General features: G+C 38.1%; 1 protein-coding gene and 1 long non-coding RNA gene across 2 annotated transcripts; one reads left to right on the top strand and one right to left on the bottom strand.

The window, feature by feature from the left end:
* The first annotated feature begins 3,228 nt into the window (after positions 1-3,228).
* On the top strand, positions 3,229-11,355 carry LOC127661792 (uncharacterized). The gene is made up of 8 exons (XM_052152687.1): positions 3,229-3,744; positions 3,936-4,049; positions 4,235-4,348; positions 4,535-4,648; positions 7,158-7,349; positions 8,343-8,499; positions 8,965-9,153; positions 9,483-11,355. Exons 1-8 carry the CDS (start codon positions 3,558-3,560, stop codon positions 9,673-9,675), a joined length of 1,260 nt encoding a protein of 419 aa, XP_052008647.1. The 5' UTR covers positions 3,229-3,557; the 3' UTR covers positions 9,676-11,355.
* On the bottom strand, positions 8,509-14,413 carry LOC127661793 (uncharacterized). The gene is made up of 3 exons (XR_007972789.1): positions 14,289-14,413; positions 14,070-14,166; positions 8,509-9,129 (listed from the first exon to the last, which is right to left on the bottom strand). It is a non-coding gene; the product is annotated as an uncharacterized LOC127661793 (long non-coding RNA).
* Between the last annotated feature and the right edge of the window lie 4,088 nt (positions 14,414-18,501).

Genomic DNA, 18,501 nt, shown 5'->3' with positions numbered 1-18,501 from the left:
AAGACCCATTTGCCACACAGCTGGTATTGGTAGATTTAAAATTTTCAGGAATCGCACAAACTCCGAAAGCATATGACTGTTCTTAATTTCCAAAGTGCAACCACTGAGGCCAAAAATGACCTAATGATGATCTTACATGAACAAGATCACCATTGAAGATCTAACGGGATGAATGGTCCCCTGTCTCTCCATGAAAAAGGTCTTACTGAACAGAGTAACTTGGTCGATTTAAATCGGCTGTTATAAGTTTTAATATTGAATATGCCATATTATTTACTGTACGTGAACTAATAATTTAAGCAGTAATTTAGCAATAATTTAATTAATTCCATACCATAGATATTTTTTTTATTTGCCTTACCTTCACAAACATTATTACAATATAAAAAACAATACAATATAATGCTTAAAAGAAACTGGACCACAGCTCATATCCACTATTGAAGCCTGCTACTCCGAAGAACCACACGGTTGCTTACTTTGTGATGTCATGGTAATTTAATATTTTAATGGACATTAATTATCGCAATTACAATATCTAAGGCAAAAATCGACAATTATGATTTTGCTCAAATCGTGCAGCCCTAAACTGGGTATATATGAATGTGTATGTATTGTTTGTTTCTATTTCTCATATGACTGATACTCACAGTAACACTAACACCTTTACTCTTATTATTTTGGATATGGCTGGCCATTCTCGCACTGGTCCCAAGTCAGCTAGAAAGCGTAAACGCTTCCCTGACTCTGTTTCTTATCCCTCATACTCTGACATTGATTCACAGGCACCAAAACCTCTCCCATTTAATCCTAGCCATCCATTCGATATTGACCGATGTAGCGTACATCAGGCTTTGCGGTCAACCTCCAATATTATGTTGCGAGAAATTGACTTTTTCATGCTGTTTTTACTCAGGCTGTAGTTGCTGAGATGTGCAGCTTTCAAACCGTAAGGGTGGGAGCTCGTCCTAAACTGTAGCGCCACCAACTGGTGAAGAATGGGGAAGGATTTTTAAAAATGTCAAGTCTATGTCTAGGGATGCAAGGGTGCACCTCATTTCATTTAAGATTCTATTGGTTTTTATTAGACTCCCTCTAGATTGGAAAGGCTTGGTCTAAAAGAAACACCTACTTGCTGGCGATGCCAGTTGGAGGATGGAGACATAGCCCAAGTTTAGGTTCTGTACTAAGATTCAAGAGTTTTGTTTGAGGGTTCAGAGTTATGTCTGTGAGGTCTTGAGCTCTCAGATTTTATTCTGCCCCAGAATTTGTATTTTGGGTGATGGGGCAGGTATTAACGTAGGGAATAAACACATAAAAAACTGGGTGCTTACCAGCATGATGATTGGCAGGATGGTGATTTTTGGGGGATGGTACCCAGTCGTCAACCCACGAGTGCTCGGGGGCGGGGGAAACGTTCCACTCAAGCCCAACACTCATGGCAGCCCAGTTGAGTCCTCAGGGTCTGACATCACCAAGGCGCTCTCCGATACAGCGATCGACATCTCATCTGGCTCACAAGCTCCAGAAGAGACATAAGGCTGGCAGTGAGGCAAGCCTGTGTCCAATTCCAGTGCTGGATGGAAGCAAATGAGCATACCGGGGAGTGGGCTGTCCGTGGGGAATTCACCCAGCGGAACCGTATCCACTGATGGCCCTGAATCGCCTCATGCGTCAACCAAAACGGTCCTGTACCCGTAGGCAAGAGGAGCCACGAGGGGGACAGCCAAAGTGGTTTTCCCTCTAAAGAAGGATAGCCGTGACCACAACGTTGCCATGGTTACGCTCTCGCTGTGAGAACATAAATCATCCACAACACTTCCCCAACGCGCTTATAGCCCAGGCATGTGAGGGAGTGATTGTGACTTTCAGAGGCAGATAGCTAACGACCGCATCCAGGAACGGCACAGAGACGGAAAGGCATCTTTAAAAAGACGCTCAACGTCACTGTGCCTGCTCTAATAGAAGAAACAAACACTCTTTTAGAGGAAAAGCTCTTTAAATCACTGTCGAAGTGCCCAGGGTAATCTGCAGCGGAGTGCAGAGTGGAGAGAGAACAGCTGGAATGCGGCATTTATCCAACAGCAATGCTTCGCAGAGAGGTGAATGGATGGCAGTAGTATTCAGCTTGCTGTTAATACAACCACTCGGCTCTGAAGAAGAAGTCTGAATGAACTTGCCTGCTGGCCTCCCTTTTATACCTGTATGTTGTGGGGAGTGGCGTGCAAATTCAACTCGCCAATTCTCATTGGCCTTTTCTCAAATATCTGAAGGTGAATGAGGCTCCCAAGAGTGACCCCTAGTGTCACTTCATCGACACAACGTCGAGTGAGTGTCAGAAGGGTAACACATTTTTGCATACTGTATCAAATCCCTCATAGAAGTCAACATTCTTAGTGTTGTTCCAGTACACAGTTTCAAAAATTTAAAAAATACAACAGATGTGACTGAATACAGCTAAAACAAACAAACCAAAAAAACATGTTTTTGATTGTGTCTTGGTAACATGTCCATCTTGTGGCTACTCCATGATTTAAGAAACAGTCATAGGGCATTCTACAATAAGACCATAGATGAGGATAAACACTGTAATAATCTCTAGATTAAAGAAGGAACTGCCTGCATTACATACATCTTATCGTACCCTGTCTTGTTATGGTGAACACTGAAATACTGTACAGATAGTGACACTGTTACCACCTTTTTAGTATTATGCAGAGAGAAAACCTCCCAATAGCATCTCTCTAACACATCCCACACAGTCTAACAGACACCCTACACTGTGAGTTTCAAACCCACTGTGCTCATTCGAGTGAACAAAATTCATACCATACTGGTGTTTGGCCCACGTGCCATCTTTAAACACCATCTGCTGCATCACACTGTTTATACACACATATGCAAGCACACATGTTATTGTTCTTCAGGGTGCACAAGAAATCGTGATGCATTATTTGTCAACATGTTGATCAGATGAAATATTATAAATATATAATATGCTGTGTGCCTACAGATCGCCTCTCTATTTTTGTTGCATTTAGATATGAGACAGAGGCTTACATTGGCATCACCACATGCCTTAATTCACCCTCGGCTGTCCCAAGGGAGAGAGAGAGCATGCACGGGTTATTTGAGAGATGAGATCAGGGATTTAAGAGTGCACAAAATTGCATTCACACGTGCCCTTCATGTTATGTAAGAGCCCTGACTGCCTCACTGTATGCTGTAGGATAACAGAGGCAGTGAACGGCGAGACAGATCAGAGGCTGAATACACACAAAGGGAAACCTACACTTAATACAGCAAAAGGACAAGAGAAGAAGACACAAAGAACTGAACTTTTTAGGAGCTATGAGCATGTGCTTGGACGATCTCACAAACCTGTATATTTACAAACGTCTTCAATAGGAGCAATTGGTTTCTTGGTGATATTCTCTCATTGGGCAGTATGGATGGATTATGGTCTGCTATGTTTATCTTGCTATGCAGATTATTGTAATAACCTGAGGACATATCTGCTATTTTGATCCTTGTGTTGTGGCCCCTGGGGGCCTTTGATGATGACATCAGTGTGGCCTTTGGTGTGGGTTATATGTGGACTGACTGTGTGGTTTCCACACAATCGTACCGCCTCATTGAGCCCCATTCTGCTCATGACCACATCTGCTCCATCCACGGAGGAGCAGTCAACAGAACCAGAACATCAGACTGACCCTACAGATCCATCCAGCAACAACAACACAGGTGAGAAAAACTGCACAAAATGATAGATTAGATAGATAGATGGATGGATGGATGGATGCACACAAACATACACATCTTCTGTTTTGATCCTTGTGTTGTGGCCGCTGGGAGCATCTGATTATAATATCAGTGTGGCCCTTGTTGTGAGTTGTGTGTGGACTGACTGTGTGGTTTTCCACATACTCATGCAGTGTCATTGAGCCCCGTTCTGCTAATGACCACATCTGCTCAATCCATGGTAGAGCAGTCAACAAATCCAGAAAATCAGACTGACCCTACAGATCCATCCAGCAACAACAACACAGGTGAGGAAAAACTGCACACACTGATGTATGAATAGATGGATGGACCGACAGATACATACATTCATGCATGCATACAGTATCTGCTGTTTTGATGGAGCCTTGATTTGGGGTGTTTGATGTTAAAATCTGGCCCTTCGTGTGAGTTGTGTGTGGACTGACTGTGTGGTTTCCACACACTCATGCAGTCCCATTGAGCTCCATTCATCTCATGACCACATCTGCTCCATCCACGGAGAAGCAGTCAATAGAACCAGAACATCAGACTGATTCTACAGATCCATCCAGCAACAACAACACAGGTGAGAATAACTGCATAGATACAGTAGATGGATGGATAGATGGATGGATGGAGGCACACATACATACACATCTGCTGTTTTGATCCTTGTGTTGTGGCCCCTGGGGGCCAATGATGATAATATCAGTGTGGCCCTTGTTGTGAGTTGTACGTGGACTGACTGTGTGGTTTCCACACACTCATGCAGCCTCATTGAGCCCCATTCTGCTCATAACCACATCTGCTCCATCCACGGAGGAGCAGTCAACAGAACCAGAACATCAGACTGATTCTACTGATCCATCCAGCAACAAAAACACAGGTGAGAACAACTGCACACAATGATAGATAGTTGGATGAATGGACAGATTTATAGACAGTGGCTGTGTTAGAAGACATGATATGATATACAAAATTACACAATACATTTACTTTCCTGTTGGTTATAAATTGTTTCATTACAACAGTTGTGCAGAGTTTTTAACAAGGCTCTTTTAGCACTTCATACTCTTTTAGCACACCATAGCACAAACCTCTCTTCACCTGTGCTCAGAAAGCCTTGACAGAACATGTCAGCTGGGTGGCACTAAGTGCACTTTCACATGTTCTAAATAATAGGAGAGCCTAGAGGAATAAATCAATATTTGATAAAGGGCCTTATCTTTATTTAATCGGATGCTATTCCAAAAGAGGGGAGGCCTCCTGTCAGTAAGCTGGGAGGGGATGCAACATTTAAGAGGCAGGACATATAGAGTAGACAGTCACAGATATGAATACAAAGTGTAATTTACTCTCAGACCACCATGCAAATAGATGACAGCCATGTACACAATTATGAAAATGTATTGTGGTTCACCACAGGATACAAAGATGCACGAGATGTATCACTGCAAAGGATACATATGTCTACAATAATGACACAACATGACAACATGACATGAGTAAAATCAACCCATACCATATGTAATATATATATATATATATATATTACATATGGTATGGATTATTTGCTGTCCAGTTCAGACTAAACACACACATATGGTGTATATATATATATATATATATATATATATATATATATATATATATACAGTGGGTATGGAAAGTATTCAGACCCCTTAAATTTTTTCACTCTTTGTTATATTGCAGCCATTTGCTAAAATCATTTAAGTTAATTTTTTTTCCTCATTATTGAATAAACAGCACCCCATATTGACAGAAAAACACAGAATTGTTGACATTTTTGCACATTTATTAAAAAAGAAAAACTGAAATATCACATGGTCCTAAGTATTCAGACCCTTTGTTCAGTATTTAGTAGAAGCACCCTTTTGATCTAATACAGCCATGAGTCTTTTTGGGAAAGATGCAACAAGTTTTTCACATCTGGATTTGGGTATCCTCTGCCATTCCTCCTTGCAGATCCTCTCCATTTCTGTCAGGTTGGATGGTAAACGTTGGTGGACAGCCATTTTCAGGTCTCTCCAGAGATGCTCAATTGGGTTTAAGTCAGGGCTCTGGCTGGGCCATTCAAGAACAGTCACGGAGTTGTTGTGAAGCCACTCCTTCGCATTTTAGTGGTGTGCTTAGGGTCATTGTCTTGTTGGAAGTGAACCTTGCCCAGTCTGAGGTCCAGAGCACTCTGGAGAAGGTTTTCGTCCAGGATATCCCTGTACTTGGCCGCATTCATCTTTTCCTCGATTGCAACCAGTCGTTCTGTCCCTGCAGCTGAAAAACACCCCCACAGCATGATGCTGCCACCACCATGCTTCACTGTTGAGACTGTATTGGACAGGTGATGAGCAGTGCCTGGTTTTCTCCACACATACTGCTTAGAATTAAGGCCAAAAAGTTCTATCTTGGTCTCATCAGACCAGAGAATCTTATTAATCACCATCTTGGAGTCCTTCAGGTGTTATTTAGCAAACTCCATGCAGGCTTTCATGTGTCTTGCACTGAGGAGAGGCTTCAGTCGGGCCACTCTGCCATAAAGCCCCGACTGGTGGATGGCTGCAGTGATGGTTGACTTACTACAACTTTCTCCCATCTCCCGACTGCATCTCTGGAGCTCAGCCACAGTGATCTTTGGGTTCTTCTTTACCTCTCTCACCAAAGCTCTTCTCCCCCGATAGCTCAGTTTGGCCGGACGGCCAGCTCTAGGAAGGGTTCTGGTCGTCCCAAACGTCTTCCATTTAAGGATTATGGAGGCCACTGTGCTCTTATGAACCTTAAGGGCAGCAGAAATTTTTTGTAACCTTGGCCAGATCTGTGCCTTGCCACAATTCTGTCTCTGAGCTCTTCAGGCAGTTCCTTTGACCTCATGATTCTCATTTGCTCTGACATGCACTGTGAGCTGTAAGGTCTTATATAGACAGGTGTGTGGCTTTCCTAATCAAGTCCAGTCAGTATAATCAAACACAGCTGGACTCAATTGAAGGTGTAGAACCATCTCAAGGATGATCAGAAGAAATGGACAGCACCTGAGTTAAATATATGAGTGTCACAGCAAAGGGTCTGAATACTTAGGACCATGTGATATTTCAGTTTTTCTTTTTTAATAAATGTGCAAAAATGTCAACAATTCTGTGTTTTTCTGTCAATATGGGGTGCTGTGTGTACATTAATGAGGAAATAAAATGAACTTAAATGATTTTTAGCAAATGGCTGCAATATAACAAAGAGTGAAAAATTTAAGGGGGTCTGAATACTTTCCGTACCCACTGTATATATATATAAAATTAAATTCATGTTGGTATAAGTCTATTTGCTCTGATCTTATCTATGTGACTGATTGTCCATGACCAATTCTGTCTGTCAATATGTTCTTACAGGACGTAGGTGTATGTCTCTGCTTCCCCCTCGACGGGGATCATACTATGTGGAGCATGGCACAGGGGTATCTGTGGGCTCTATGCTTGTGTTCTGGTGCAGGGAGGGTTACCAACTGGTTGGCCATGAGAAAATCACCTGTCTCCTGAAAGCAGGCACCCCTCGATGGAGCAGCTACCTTCCAGTCTGTGAGAGTATGGCAGCCATTGAATTATATTTTATGGGGAGAAATGTGTCCTAATAGTTTGAAAAAAAAATAAAAATTGATCCATTTCCATTCTATTGTTGTGAACATTGAAAACTTTGTTTATTTCCCCTAAATATACTGTGGGAACATGTCTGTTATTATCTGTAGGACATGTTCAGGTTAAAAAGAATATTCTGAATTCAATACAAGTTAAGCTCAATCGACAGCATTTGTGGCATATTATTTATTATCACAAAAGTTAATTTAGACTCATCCCAAGGGGCCAATTAGTAAACATTAGAATACTCATTATTTCAAAAGTATAGCCACAAGACATAAAATAATACGTGATTTTTGTGTGATAGAATACCATACTAACCTTTTCTCTGTAAAGTTATAGCCAGATTTACAACTTTGTTGCCATGACAACACAACACCCTAACCAATAAAATGGCTGTGAAAATGAAGATTAAAACAACTATGCAGCCCAAATAAGTTTTAACAGAAGAATTAATGTAAGTGCTTTTATAAAATTATAAACTTCACATTTCTGCCTTTAAACCTCCCACAATTGCCCACATTCATTTTCGTTGTGCCTCATTATAACCCAGATTTTTGCTCCTTTTTTTTTTTTTTAAAGAAACAGAGGGACAAGTTGAAGTATTTTTTGTGGTAATCAACATCATGCCACAAAATGCTGTTTATTGAGATTAATGCTGAAATTTGTCATTTCAAAAGTGTATAATAGACCACTAGCGTCACTAAATGGAATAGCAAAACTAATGATTGTTTTCAAACATGTTTTCCAAAAATGCCTGCAAAAATATTTGTCAAACAGATAGTTCTGCCCCCAGACTCACTCTAGCCAGTGTTACTATGTTAGGCTGGTTGGGATCACACACTTCAGCTTTTAAATATATAATATAATGAATTGCAGTTTTTCTCTCTGTTTCTTGTAAATAGAATTATATCTGTTAAAAGCATCACATTATTTTTCCAGGCATCCCTAAGCCAAATGACCAGGGACTTCGCATTGCTTTGTTGGTTTCTATAGTCAGTGGGGTGGTCATCTTGCTCATGAGTGTGATCTTCATCTTCTGCTGTTGTCAAGAGCACATCAGTAAAAAGAGGGAAAAGCAACGGACAGGCAGGAGCAGGTTAGAGTCACTTTAAAAAAACCTTGTCAAACAGCCTACAGTTAAAATAATGAACTGTATTACATAGTGGAATAAATGTAAGAGTTTGTTGAACACTGGTGTCTTTTATTATAGTTCTGTAGCTGCTGTTTTATAAAAGCAGTAGGCCACTATAATCCATGCATTACAGTGATTGTACCACAAGTACGGGGGTTTTCTTAGACACAATACAAAACCTTATTGCATTATTTGCACATTCATATTAATTTAAAAAATCAGTCATAATCATGAGGACATGCCAACAGTTTTGGGATCTCTCAATAGAATAATCTAAACAATTATGTATGATCCTGATATTCATCTGTTCATGAATGAGTATTTACATTTCCTTGAATATACAGGCATAAGCAAATATGCTGTGCTCTATAGTTTTGATGATGGTGTTACACATTAAACTTCAAAAATCATTATTTTTCTGACCCTCAGGAGAAGAGAAAAGCGGAGTACTAGATCTTGTAGGAGCCCATCCTGGTTGCAAAGAGAGCAGCTGGACTGGGAGGCATTCCCCCCACCTAAACTTTTCAACCTGTCCCAGCGTCTCGACCGACCACTGCCTCCTGGTAGCCCTGTTTATTCTGAGGTGGTCAGAGCCTATGAGAACAGAGGGTATGAGAGGTAAGGAGAACCATTTTAAAGGGATATTCACTCTTAATTTATTCCAAACTTGTATGACTTTCTTTCTTCTGTGAAAATCAAAAGATGTTAGGTAAAATTTCACCATTCACTTTCAATGTATGAAAATAAATATGATGGTAACTGTGGATGGCAGACTCCAACATTCTGCTTATAATTTCCTTGTGTGTTCCACCAAAAAACACGATGACAACATTTTCATGTCTTGGTGAATATAAACCTTTTACCCATAATAATTTACAGCAGACTTAAAAATAGGTTCAACATTCTATGATTTATTAAATTAGAAAGCTTTTCTCCCTTCTTACTAGGAGTCAGGAGAGCCTGCTGAGAAGCCCCCATACCACATACCAAGCCAACAGCCAAATCTACCCTGCCCTTGTTTTCCAGAGGGTCCAAACTGAGCCAAACCCCACCACTTCCACCAACAACCCTGTTTACGTACAAATTTCTACTCCTCCAAAAAACAAGACTACACACGATCCTTCTGTTACCCACTCATAGACTCAAAGGGTATGCAACCATTATTCTATTTTCCCATCATCAGCTCTGAATGTGGCAAAGACAACACTGAAAACACTTTAGAATAGAATGATGATAGATACAGCCAAATAGATGGTGAGGAGATTGAAAAGAAATTTGTGACCAAGAGAAGCACTTTGATATTTCTGCAGGAAAGCTAAAGATATTTTAATGTTTAAATACAGTACATTTCTTGTATTGTAAATATTTTGGGGTGGGCCTAGTTATTCTTGTCAGATCATTAATTAAATGTAATCATACTGTAAGAAGTTTTGATGACATTGTAAGCAAATGAATATAACTACTAATCAAAATGTTTTGTTTTGCACAGTTCAGAGATCTGCATTAAAGCGACAGTTCACCCAAAAAATGAAAATGATCTCATCATTTACTCACCCTCATGCCATCCCAGATGTGTATGACTTTCTTTCTTCTGTTGAACACTAACAAAGATTTTTAGAAGAATATTTCAAATCTGTATGTCAGTACAATGCAAGTGAATAGTGACCAGAACTTTGAAACTCCAAAAATTGCATAAAGGCAGCATAAAAGTAATCCATATGACTCAAGTGGTTAAATCAATATCTTCTGAAGTGATATGATAGGTGTGGGTGAGAAGACTTTTTTTTTTACTATAAATCTCCATTTTCACATTCTTTCACATTCTGAACGTGAAAGTGGAGATTTTTTAGTAAAAAGCTATTAAATATTAATCTGTTTCTCACACAAAGTAATTACATTGCTTCATAAGCCATATATTAAACCACTGGAGTCATATGGATTACTTTCAAGCAGTCTTAGTGATTTCTGAAACTTGAAAGTTCTGGCCGCCATTCATTTGCATTGTGAGGACCTACAAAGCTGATATATTCTTCTAAAAATCTTCATTTGTGTTCATCAGAAGAAAGAAAGTCATAAACATGGCATTAGGGTGAGTATATGATGAGAGAATTTTCATTTTTGGGTGAACTATCACTTTGAGGTGGTCATCTACCACCATTTTTCATTAATGATTTCTTGTAAAAACAGAAGAATATACTCTTGTTACAATATTCATAAAGTATCAAGCTTAACCATTGTTAACTTAAAATCTAACTGTAAAATTTGCACTTTAAATGCACTTATTGCGCACTAATTTGTAATATATTGTTGTGTCCATCTTTTTGAACGTGTCTCCCTTCATTCAATTATGAGTATTCTACACTAAATAAAACAGCTTGTTTTTCTTAAGTGAAACCAGATGCTCCTGTTGATTTGGTTAGTATTTGTTTCTAAACCAGAAAAGAAAGAAAAAAAAATCCCTGATTTTCATTGGGTGGACACTTTGTACTTGATCCATAACATGTATTCAAATAATTTTACTTCATTTACATTGACACAACTGAACAAGGACTGAGATAAAAGTATGTATTTTAGAAAATATATGTATCTATCAAGAAGAGCGTGAAGATACAGCAGACACAATATTTCTCTCACATCACACGGTAGGTGTATGTCTTAACACTATCAGTATTTTGTACTCATTTGAATTGTATGTACTAATTTTAATAGCTATGTATGAACATGAGCTATGTTTTCCATTAAAAAAATTATTATGAGCATAACAATTTGAGTGAAAATTGCAAATGTTTGCACAAAACCTTTGTTTTAATTGTTTAAAGAGCAAATAAATCTGACCTTTTACAAAAGAGCTAAAATGGTCAATCTATCAAATTTGCTAATTTCATTTTAATTGCTCATATATATAATAGTCTTATTAATATTTCTAATTTATTTTTACATTATATCAGTCCTAAAATTTTCTGTGTATTTCCAGATTTAAATTAGATTTTGAATCCAGAGTTTGATTGTGAATTGTTTAACCCCATTGTATAAAGCAAAGTCTAACCGTTTGAATGCCTTTTTGGATTAAAAGTAATATTCTTTGTTGTTTGCTGTATCTGCAGTGCTCAATCAACATGGCAATCAACACAACAAATGAAATATATACCAACACTACAAATCTACAAATTTACAGAAATACCACTAACAATAAAAATCATTGGAGTGTGCTGTTTCTTAACATTGTGGATATGTGCAATGCAAAAGATGCTTCTTATATTAGCTTACCATTTGGCATCTTTACTTTCGTGGTGGCTCTCCCAACGAATGTGGCTCTGCTATGGCTGCTAATGAGAGGCAGCAAATCACTATCACCCTCTGAAGTTTTGGGGCTCAATCTTGCCCTAGTTAACATGATCTTCTCTATCTCTATTCCTCTTGAGATGTACCTTTCTGTTAGTGGACGCTCTGGTCTGATTCTCACAGTTTCAGAGGCCATCTCAATCCTCAACATCTTTGGCTGTCCTCTCCTCTTGACCAGTATGTGTGCAGAACGCTATATGGCCGTGGGACATGCGGTGCTCTACATGAAACTAGCGAGTAAATGGGAGTATCGAGCTCTCTGCTCTGCCCTAATCTGGGTCTTTACGTTTTCCATTGCAGTGGTGACCTTCTACCTCAGACTACCCACAGTGGCTGCATACTTGTCGATCATTCTTGATTTTTTCTTACTGTTCATGCTGGGGTGTCTTGTGGGCATTGTGTCTGTACTGTGTAAAAAGGGCCCAGGTGACAGCAAAACTGGTGGAGGAAGTGGGTCATCCATAAAGAACAGAGCACTAAAGAATACTATAGTGGTTCTAATCCCAACAGTTATAATCTATGCTCCTCTTCTGGCTCTGGCCCCTTACATCATGACACTAACTGAAGAAGATCAACACCATCTTACCGCCTCAGACTGCGATCTCTTGAATCTGTTCCATGCTTTCCCCAGTCTTGGGGCCTGTATTGGGCCTACATTTTACATTGCTCGTGCAAGACAAATATTCTGCAGTAAACAGGATGCTGGAAAATTGCAAACAACTCAAGAGCTGCAGCAATCCAAGTGAAGTTTCCAATATAGCTTGTTGAAGTTTCTCATATGACCGGTGCTACTTCATGAAAGTACATGGTCATTAAAATATTTCTAGAACATTGATTTTGTAAGATAAGTACACTTAAAATTATTCATAATTATTATGTTATATTTCATATTTACATTTTGTGTGTTGTATGCCATTTTTACTCATATAAAGACTGTGATTATGTAAAGTCATTATTATGGAAGGGATTTGTAGTCACGTATATCCAAATGATCTTCTTGTTCTTCAGGGTTTTCAAAAAATTCTTAATGAACGAAAGGTATCTTTATTTTCCTAAATGCAGAGAATAGTAAAAATGTGTTAGTAAAAGTACCTTGTTTTCTCTTATAGCTTGCTTTACCGAGACTAATTAGATAATACTGTTTTATTATTATAATCTTTTTTAATGCTTGTGCCATAAGATTTTTAGAAATGGATGTGATGCAGCAGTAAACAGGTGAAGTAGGTTTATTCTGGCAAAAGTGAAGTTATGTCTATTAGTACTCGCATTGTAACCATCAGCAAGAAGCTGGATTTTTATGTTGTTACAAAAAAAAAAAATACATCTATTTATGCAGTGTAAAGTCTGATATTTAAGAAAATATAAGGGGGTCACTAACTTTGTCAATTCTTTCACTGTTTTTTGCACATTTTCACTGTAAATTTGCTGTAAATTTGTCCTATGGTGTGACATTTAGTAATATACAAAGAGCATGAGAGAGATTTATTATTATTCATTGTTAGACACTTATTTTCATGATGTTTTTTTTATTTATTATGAATAACACCTTTTCCCCTCATTAGCTGTTGAACTTTTTGGACTTTTTCATTAAATTCAAGTCAAACTTTGCTGTCATCCTTTCAAAAATTGTGAAAATTTACCAGTTTAAGATGAGTGATGGTTATATCTTGTAATATTCAACAGTTTTTTAAAACATATTTTGAGATAAAAATTTATTTGTGGTTCTTTTATGTGTCACACTATAGGACATTATGTCACACTAAAGGACAGAAATGGTAGTATGTCAAAGAAGAAAGTTTAATTTCATAAAAACAATATCAAACTGTTTTTTTATTTTTTGTTATTTTGTGTTCCAATTGCATAATTCTACAGTTATAAGCACTCAATTATTCATGTGTTATAAAAAAACAAAACAATCATAACCTTGTACTATGCAGCACAGCTAAATATGATTGAAGCTCAAAGTATATTCAATCAGATTAATTAAATTTTTAAATTGTTGCATTTTTCTAAGCAACATTTAAACTATTTATTTTCATCGTCGTTCTCTTAGGATCTCCTCCCTTCTCCGTGGATCCCTGTTCATTTATAACCTCTATAAACCTCTTTATACTTTCGTGTTCTCTCTCTCCCAATCAATTTTTCTGTCCAAAAATGAAAGAATCCAAAGAATGAAGGACCACATTTTATACCTTAGTAGTTTGCATGCAAATGTAATCTTCAATAGAGTAAATCATATTTGGCCTGTTGTCCGACATTGGAGGGCTCGGGGCTCGAGACTCTTGAGTCCTGATTACAGTAATAATATAAATAAAAATGTAGAGTGTCACTCCAAAAGACAACAAAACGTTAACACTTTTAGAGATTTGAAACAAGTTAAATATTTGAACAATTTAGAGACAAAAACTTACCATGTGCACATGTCCTTGCCTTCACAGGGGGCTTCAGAAACATGACCTTGAATGGGGTTATAGAAGCTAAATAAATTCCTCCATGGAATTGCCCAATTTAAAATGAGGATATGGTGTCACACCAGAGAACGTGGTTTTCAGTGACAAAATGTATCAACTTCCTGTTCTTTTAGAAATATAAGGAAGAAAAAAAAGGAACTGCCATTTACTAAAATAGACACTTGTAAAATTATGCCAGTGGTATTTATAAAAAATTGTACGATTTGTTTTTTAATTTATAAAAGTTAGAATTTATTGAACCTTGCTTGAGACAGTCACACCATAGGAAAATATTGAGATTTTGCTCAAAGAATTTAAAAATCTAATGACAATGCAGTTTGTATAATAACAGGTCGACATAAAGCAAATAAATGTTAAATCATTTAATGCATTTTTAAATGATGACAACACTATTTATTTATTTTTATCTTGTGTGACAGCACAAATGCCATGTCATGTCAACAACCCAATTGCATTTAAGCAAAACCTGCAATGTAAGACCACATGGGCATGTCACAAAAAACATCACAGCAGCCATCACTCCAACAGCTTATCCTTGAGTAATCATGCTAAATTGCTAATTTGGTACTAGAAAATCACTTGCCATTATATCAAACACAGCTGAAACCTGGTTAGTTAAATGAAGCTTAACATTGTCTTTGTGTTTGTTTTTGAAATGCCACAGTATGTAATAGACTGGCATGTCTTAAAGTCAATATTAGGTGAAAAATGGCACACAAAAAAAAGAAACAGCTTTCTCTAGAAACTCATCAGACAATCATTGTTTTGAGGAACGAAGGGTATACAATGCTTGAAATTACCAAAATGCTGAAGATTTACACTACAATTTTCAAAGACAAAAGACAACTGTCTCTAACAAGGACAGAAAGAGATGTGGAAGACCAGATGTACAACTAAACAAGAGGATAAGTACATCAGAGTCTCTAGTTTGAGAAATAGACGCCTCACATGTCCTCAGCTGACAGCTTCATTGAATTCTACCTGCTCAACACCAGTTTCATGTACAACAGTAAAGAGAAGACTGCCGCGAAATAGGGCCGAATGGGCACCGATAAGCTGTAAAGGGCCACCGCGTTATGCCGAACAGGCCGCGACAGGTTGAAGAGGGCCGCAAAACGGCACCGTGATATGTCGAATGGGGCAAGTTTCTATGTAAAATCCAGGGGCGATTTCTCTTCTACTACTAAATTGTTCTACTAATCGTTAGATTAATCGATTATCAAAATAATAATTAGTTACAGCCGCAGCCCTAATATATGTATATATATATATATTAGGGCTGCAACTAGTGATTATTTTGATAATATGTATTGTGTACAGCCGTGGCCAAACATAAATTTTGTGTTTCGCAAAGTTTTCTGCTTCCGTTGTTGTGGTGTTGATTCACATTGTTTCTAGATTACAGTGAAGAGTGATCAGATGCATTTAAAATAATTGCAAAAAAGCTTCATTGGCCAAAAACATTTACTTTATCACAAAAACCTCAATTTCACTGTTTTTTGGCCTTGGCACAAAATTACCAGCTAACATAATTTCACTAATCATATCAGCAGCACCTGGAAAAGTGTGAACGAGTACTAGTCAGGTGAAATCACTCTATCATTCTGATTGGTTTATAAGAGCAGACTGATTGCTATAAAAAGAGGGAAGAAGTGCTTCCAATCATTGTGTTCTTGTTAGCAATGGTTACCTCTAAAGATAGACCTGCAGCCATCATCACTTTGCATCAAAATGGCCTCGCATGCAAGGAAATTGCTGTAAAGAATATTGCACCTGAAAGAACCATTTACCGGATCATCAAGAAGAGAGGTTCAACTGCAGTAAAGAAGGCTTTCAGTGTCCCAGTGTCCAGCATGTGCCAGGACTGTCTCCTCCTGAGAAGTCAGCTACGGAATGGTGTCACCACCAGTGCAGAGCTTGCTCAATATTGGTAGCAGGTTGGTGTGAGTGCATCTGCACGCACAGTGAGGCGAAGACTTTTGTACAATGGCCTGGTGTCAAGAAGGGCAGCATAGAAGCCACTTCTCTCCAAGAAAAACATCAAGGACAGACTGACATTCTGCAGGAAGTACAAGGATTGGACAGCAGAAGACTGGTGCAAAGTTATTTTCTCTGATGAAGCCCCCTTCCGACTGTTTTGGACATCTGAAATATCGATAGTCTGGAGAAGAAAAGGTGAATGCTACCATGAGTCCTGTGTCGTGCCAACAGTGAAGCATCCTGAGACCATCCATGTGCGTGGTTGCTTTTCATCCAAGGGAGTGGGCTCTCTCACAATTCTGCCCCAAAACACTGCCATGAATAAAGAATGGTATCAAAACGTCCTCTAAGAACAAGTTCTCCCAATGATCTAGGAGCAATTTGGTGATGATCCATGCATTTTCCAGCATGATGGAGCAACATGTCACAAGTCAAGAGTGATGATGAAGTGGCTCGGAGATCATTACATTGAAATTTTGGCAACTCCCCGGATCTTAATCCCATAGATAACCTCAGTGTTCTTTTTAAACGTTCTACAGAGGCTTGTTGAAGAAGGTATATATATTGTTCTCTTTGTGGACAAGCAGAAGCCCACAAATTGTGATCATCTCTGAGCACTAATAAGGCAAGAATGGATCGCCATCTGTCAGAATTTGGCCCAGAAGCTGATATCCAGAATGCCAGAGTGAATCGCAGAGGTTATGAAGAACAAGGGCCAACACTGAAAATATTGACTCTTTGAATAAATTGAATGTTGTTGCCAATAAAAGCCTTTCAAACTTATGAAATGCTTATCATTGTTTTCCAGTATACCATAGAAACATGTAAAAAATAATCTACAAATACTGATGCAGCAAACTTTGTAAAATGCAAAATTTATGTCACTGCCAATACTTTTGGCCACGGCTAAATTATATATATATATATATATATATATATATATATATATATATATATATATATATATATATATATATATACGTTTGGCCAAGATCTTGTATTAATGACAGGAGAGTCAAACCACTCCGTAAAGTGCACTCCAGCACATCCCAAAGACTTTCAATAGGGTTAAGGTTAGGACTCTGTGGTGGCCAATTCATGTGTGAAAGTGATTCCTCATGATCCCTGAACCACTCTTTCACAGTTTGAGCCTGATGAATCTTGGCATTGCTGTCCTGGAATATGCCCAGGCTGTCAGGGAATGTAAAATCCATTGATGGGACAGGTGCTTCCCTTCTTACCCTGACGCGCCCATTGCTTTGGAATAGACCTTTTTCACAGACCGTGATGGCACTTTTCCACCTTATTTAGCAGCGTAAATCTAGCAAATGTTTTTTGTTAATACGATAATTTTTTTTTAAATATTGTGTATACGTTTATAACGTTACTCTTTGTGTTATATTACCCTGGAATTAGTTGTAAAAACTGAAATACCACAGCTGCAAGGGGGTTTCTTTGCTGTCTTAATATACTGCTCTGTTTTTTTCTTCTTCTGGAAAGTCATTCAAATGTAATGGTGGATTTTTTCTTTTGCTCTTGGAGCAAATGGGTAAGTGAAAATAATATTTGCTGTGGTCTCCCATTCACTCCAATTCACTGCTGTCGAAGTTCACCCTGCAATCGTTTGCTTTCCAAAACCTAGTGTGTGAAAAATTTATATAGAGTAAATCTGCACTCATCAGAGAACATTACCTTTTTCCATTGCTCCCATCTTTATTTATCTTCCCTTGCAAAATTAAGTTGTTTTTCTGATTAGCCTCACCAACAAGTGGCTTTTTTGTGGCCACACAGCTGTTTAGTCTCAATCCTGTAAATTCTCGTTGCATTGTGCTTGTAGAAAGCTCGTACTTTCACTATTAAACATAGTCCTATGAATGCTTTATACAGAAGCTATTTTACTGAATAAATTACTCATACTTTCATAATATACTTGTATAATGTGCAATACATTAATTATGTATTATTGCAATCTGATTCTCTGAATAGAAAGCATTTATCGTTGATGATGATGATGATGAAGTCCATTGACATGACTGCATAAGCATGGCAGTCTTTCAGTAGTATTACTGTGAAACCCACACAGTATGTGGTATACAATTAATACAATTTTGATTTATTTCTATACTACTTGTTAGAGCTGGGTATTGATAAAAATGTACTGATTCGATTCCAA

The sequence above is a fragment of the Xyrauchen texanus genome, chromosome 21, assembly GCF_025860055.1.
Source record: "Xyrauchen texanus isolate HMW12.3.18 chromosome 21, RBS_HiC_50CHRs, whole genome shotgun sequence".
Lineage (NCBI taxonomy): Eukaryota > Metazoa > Chordata > Actinopteri > Cypriniformes > Catostomidae > Xyrauchen > Xyrauchen texanus.
The sequence above is the reverse complement of the archived record's forward strand: the minus strand, read 5'-3'. Positions and strand labels throughout refer to the sequence as shown.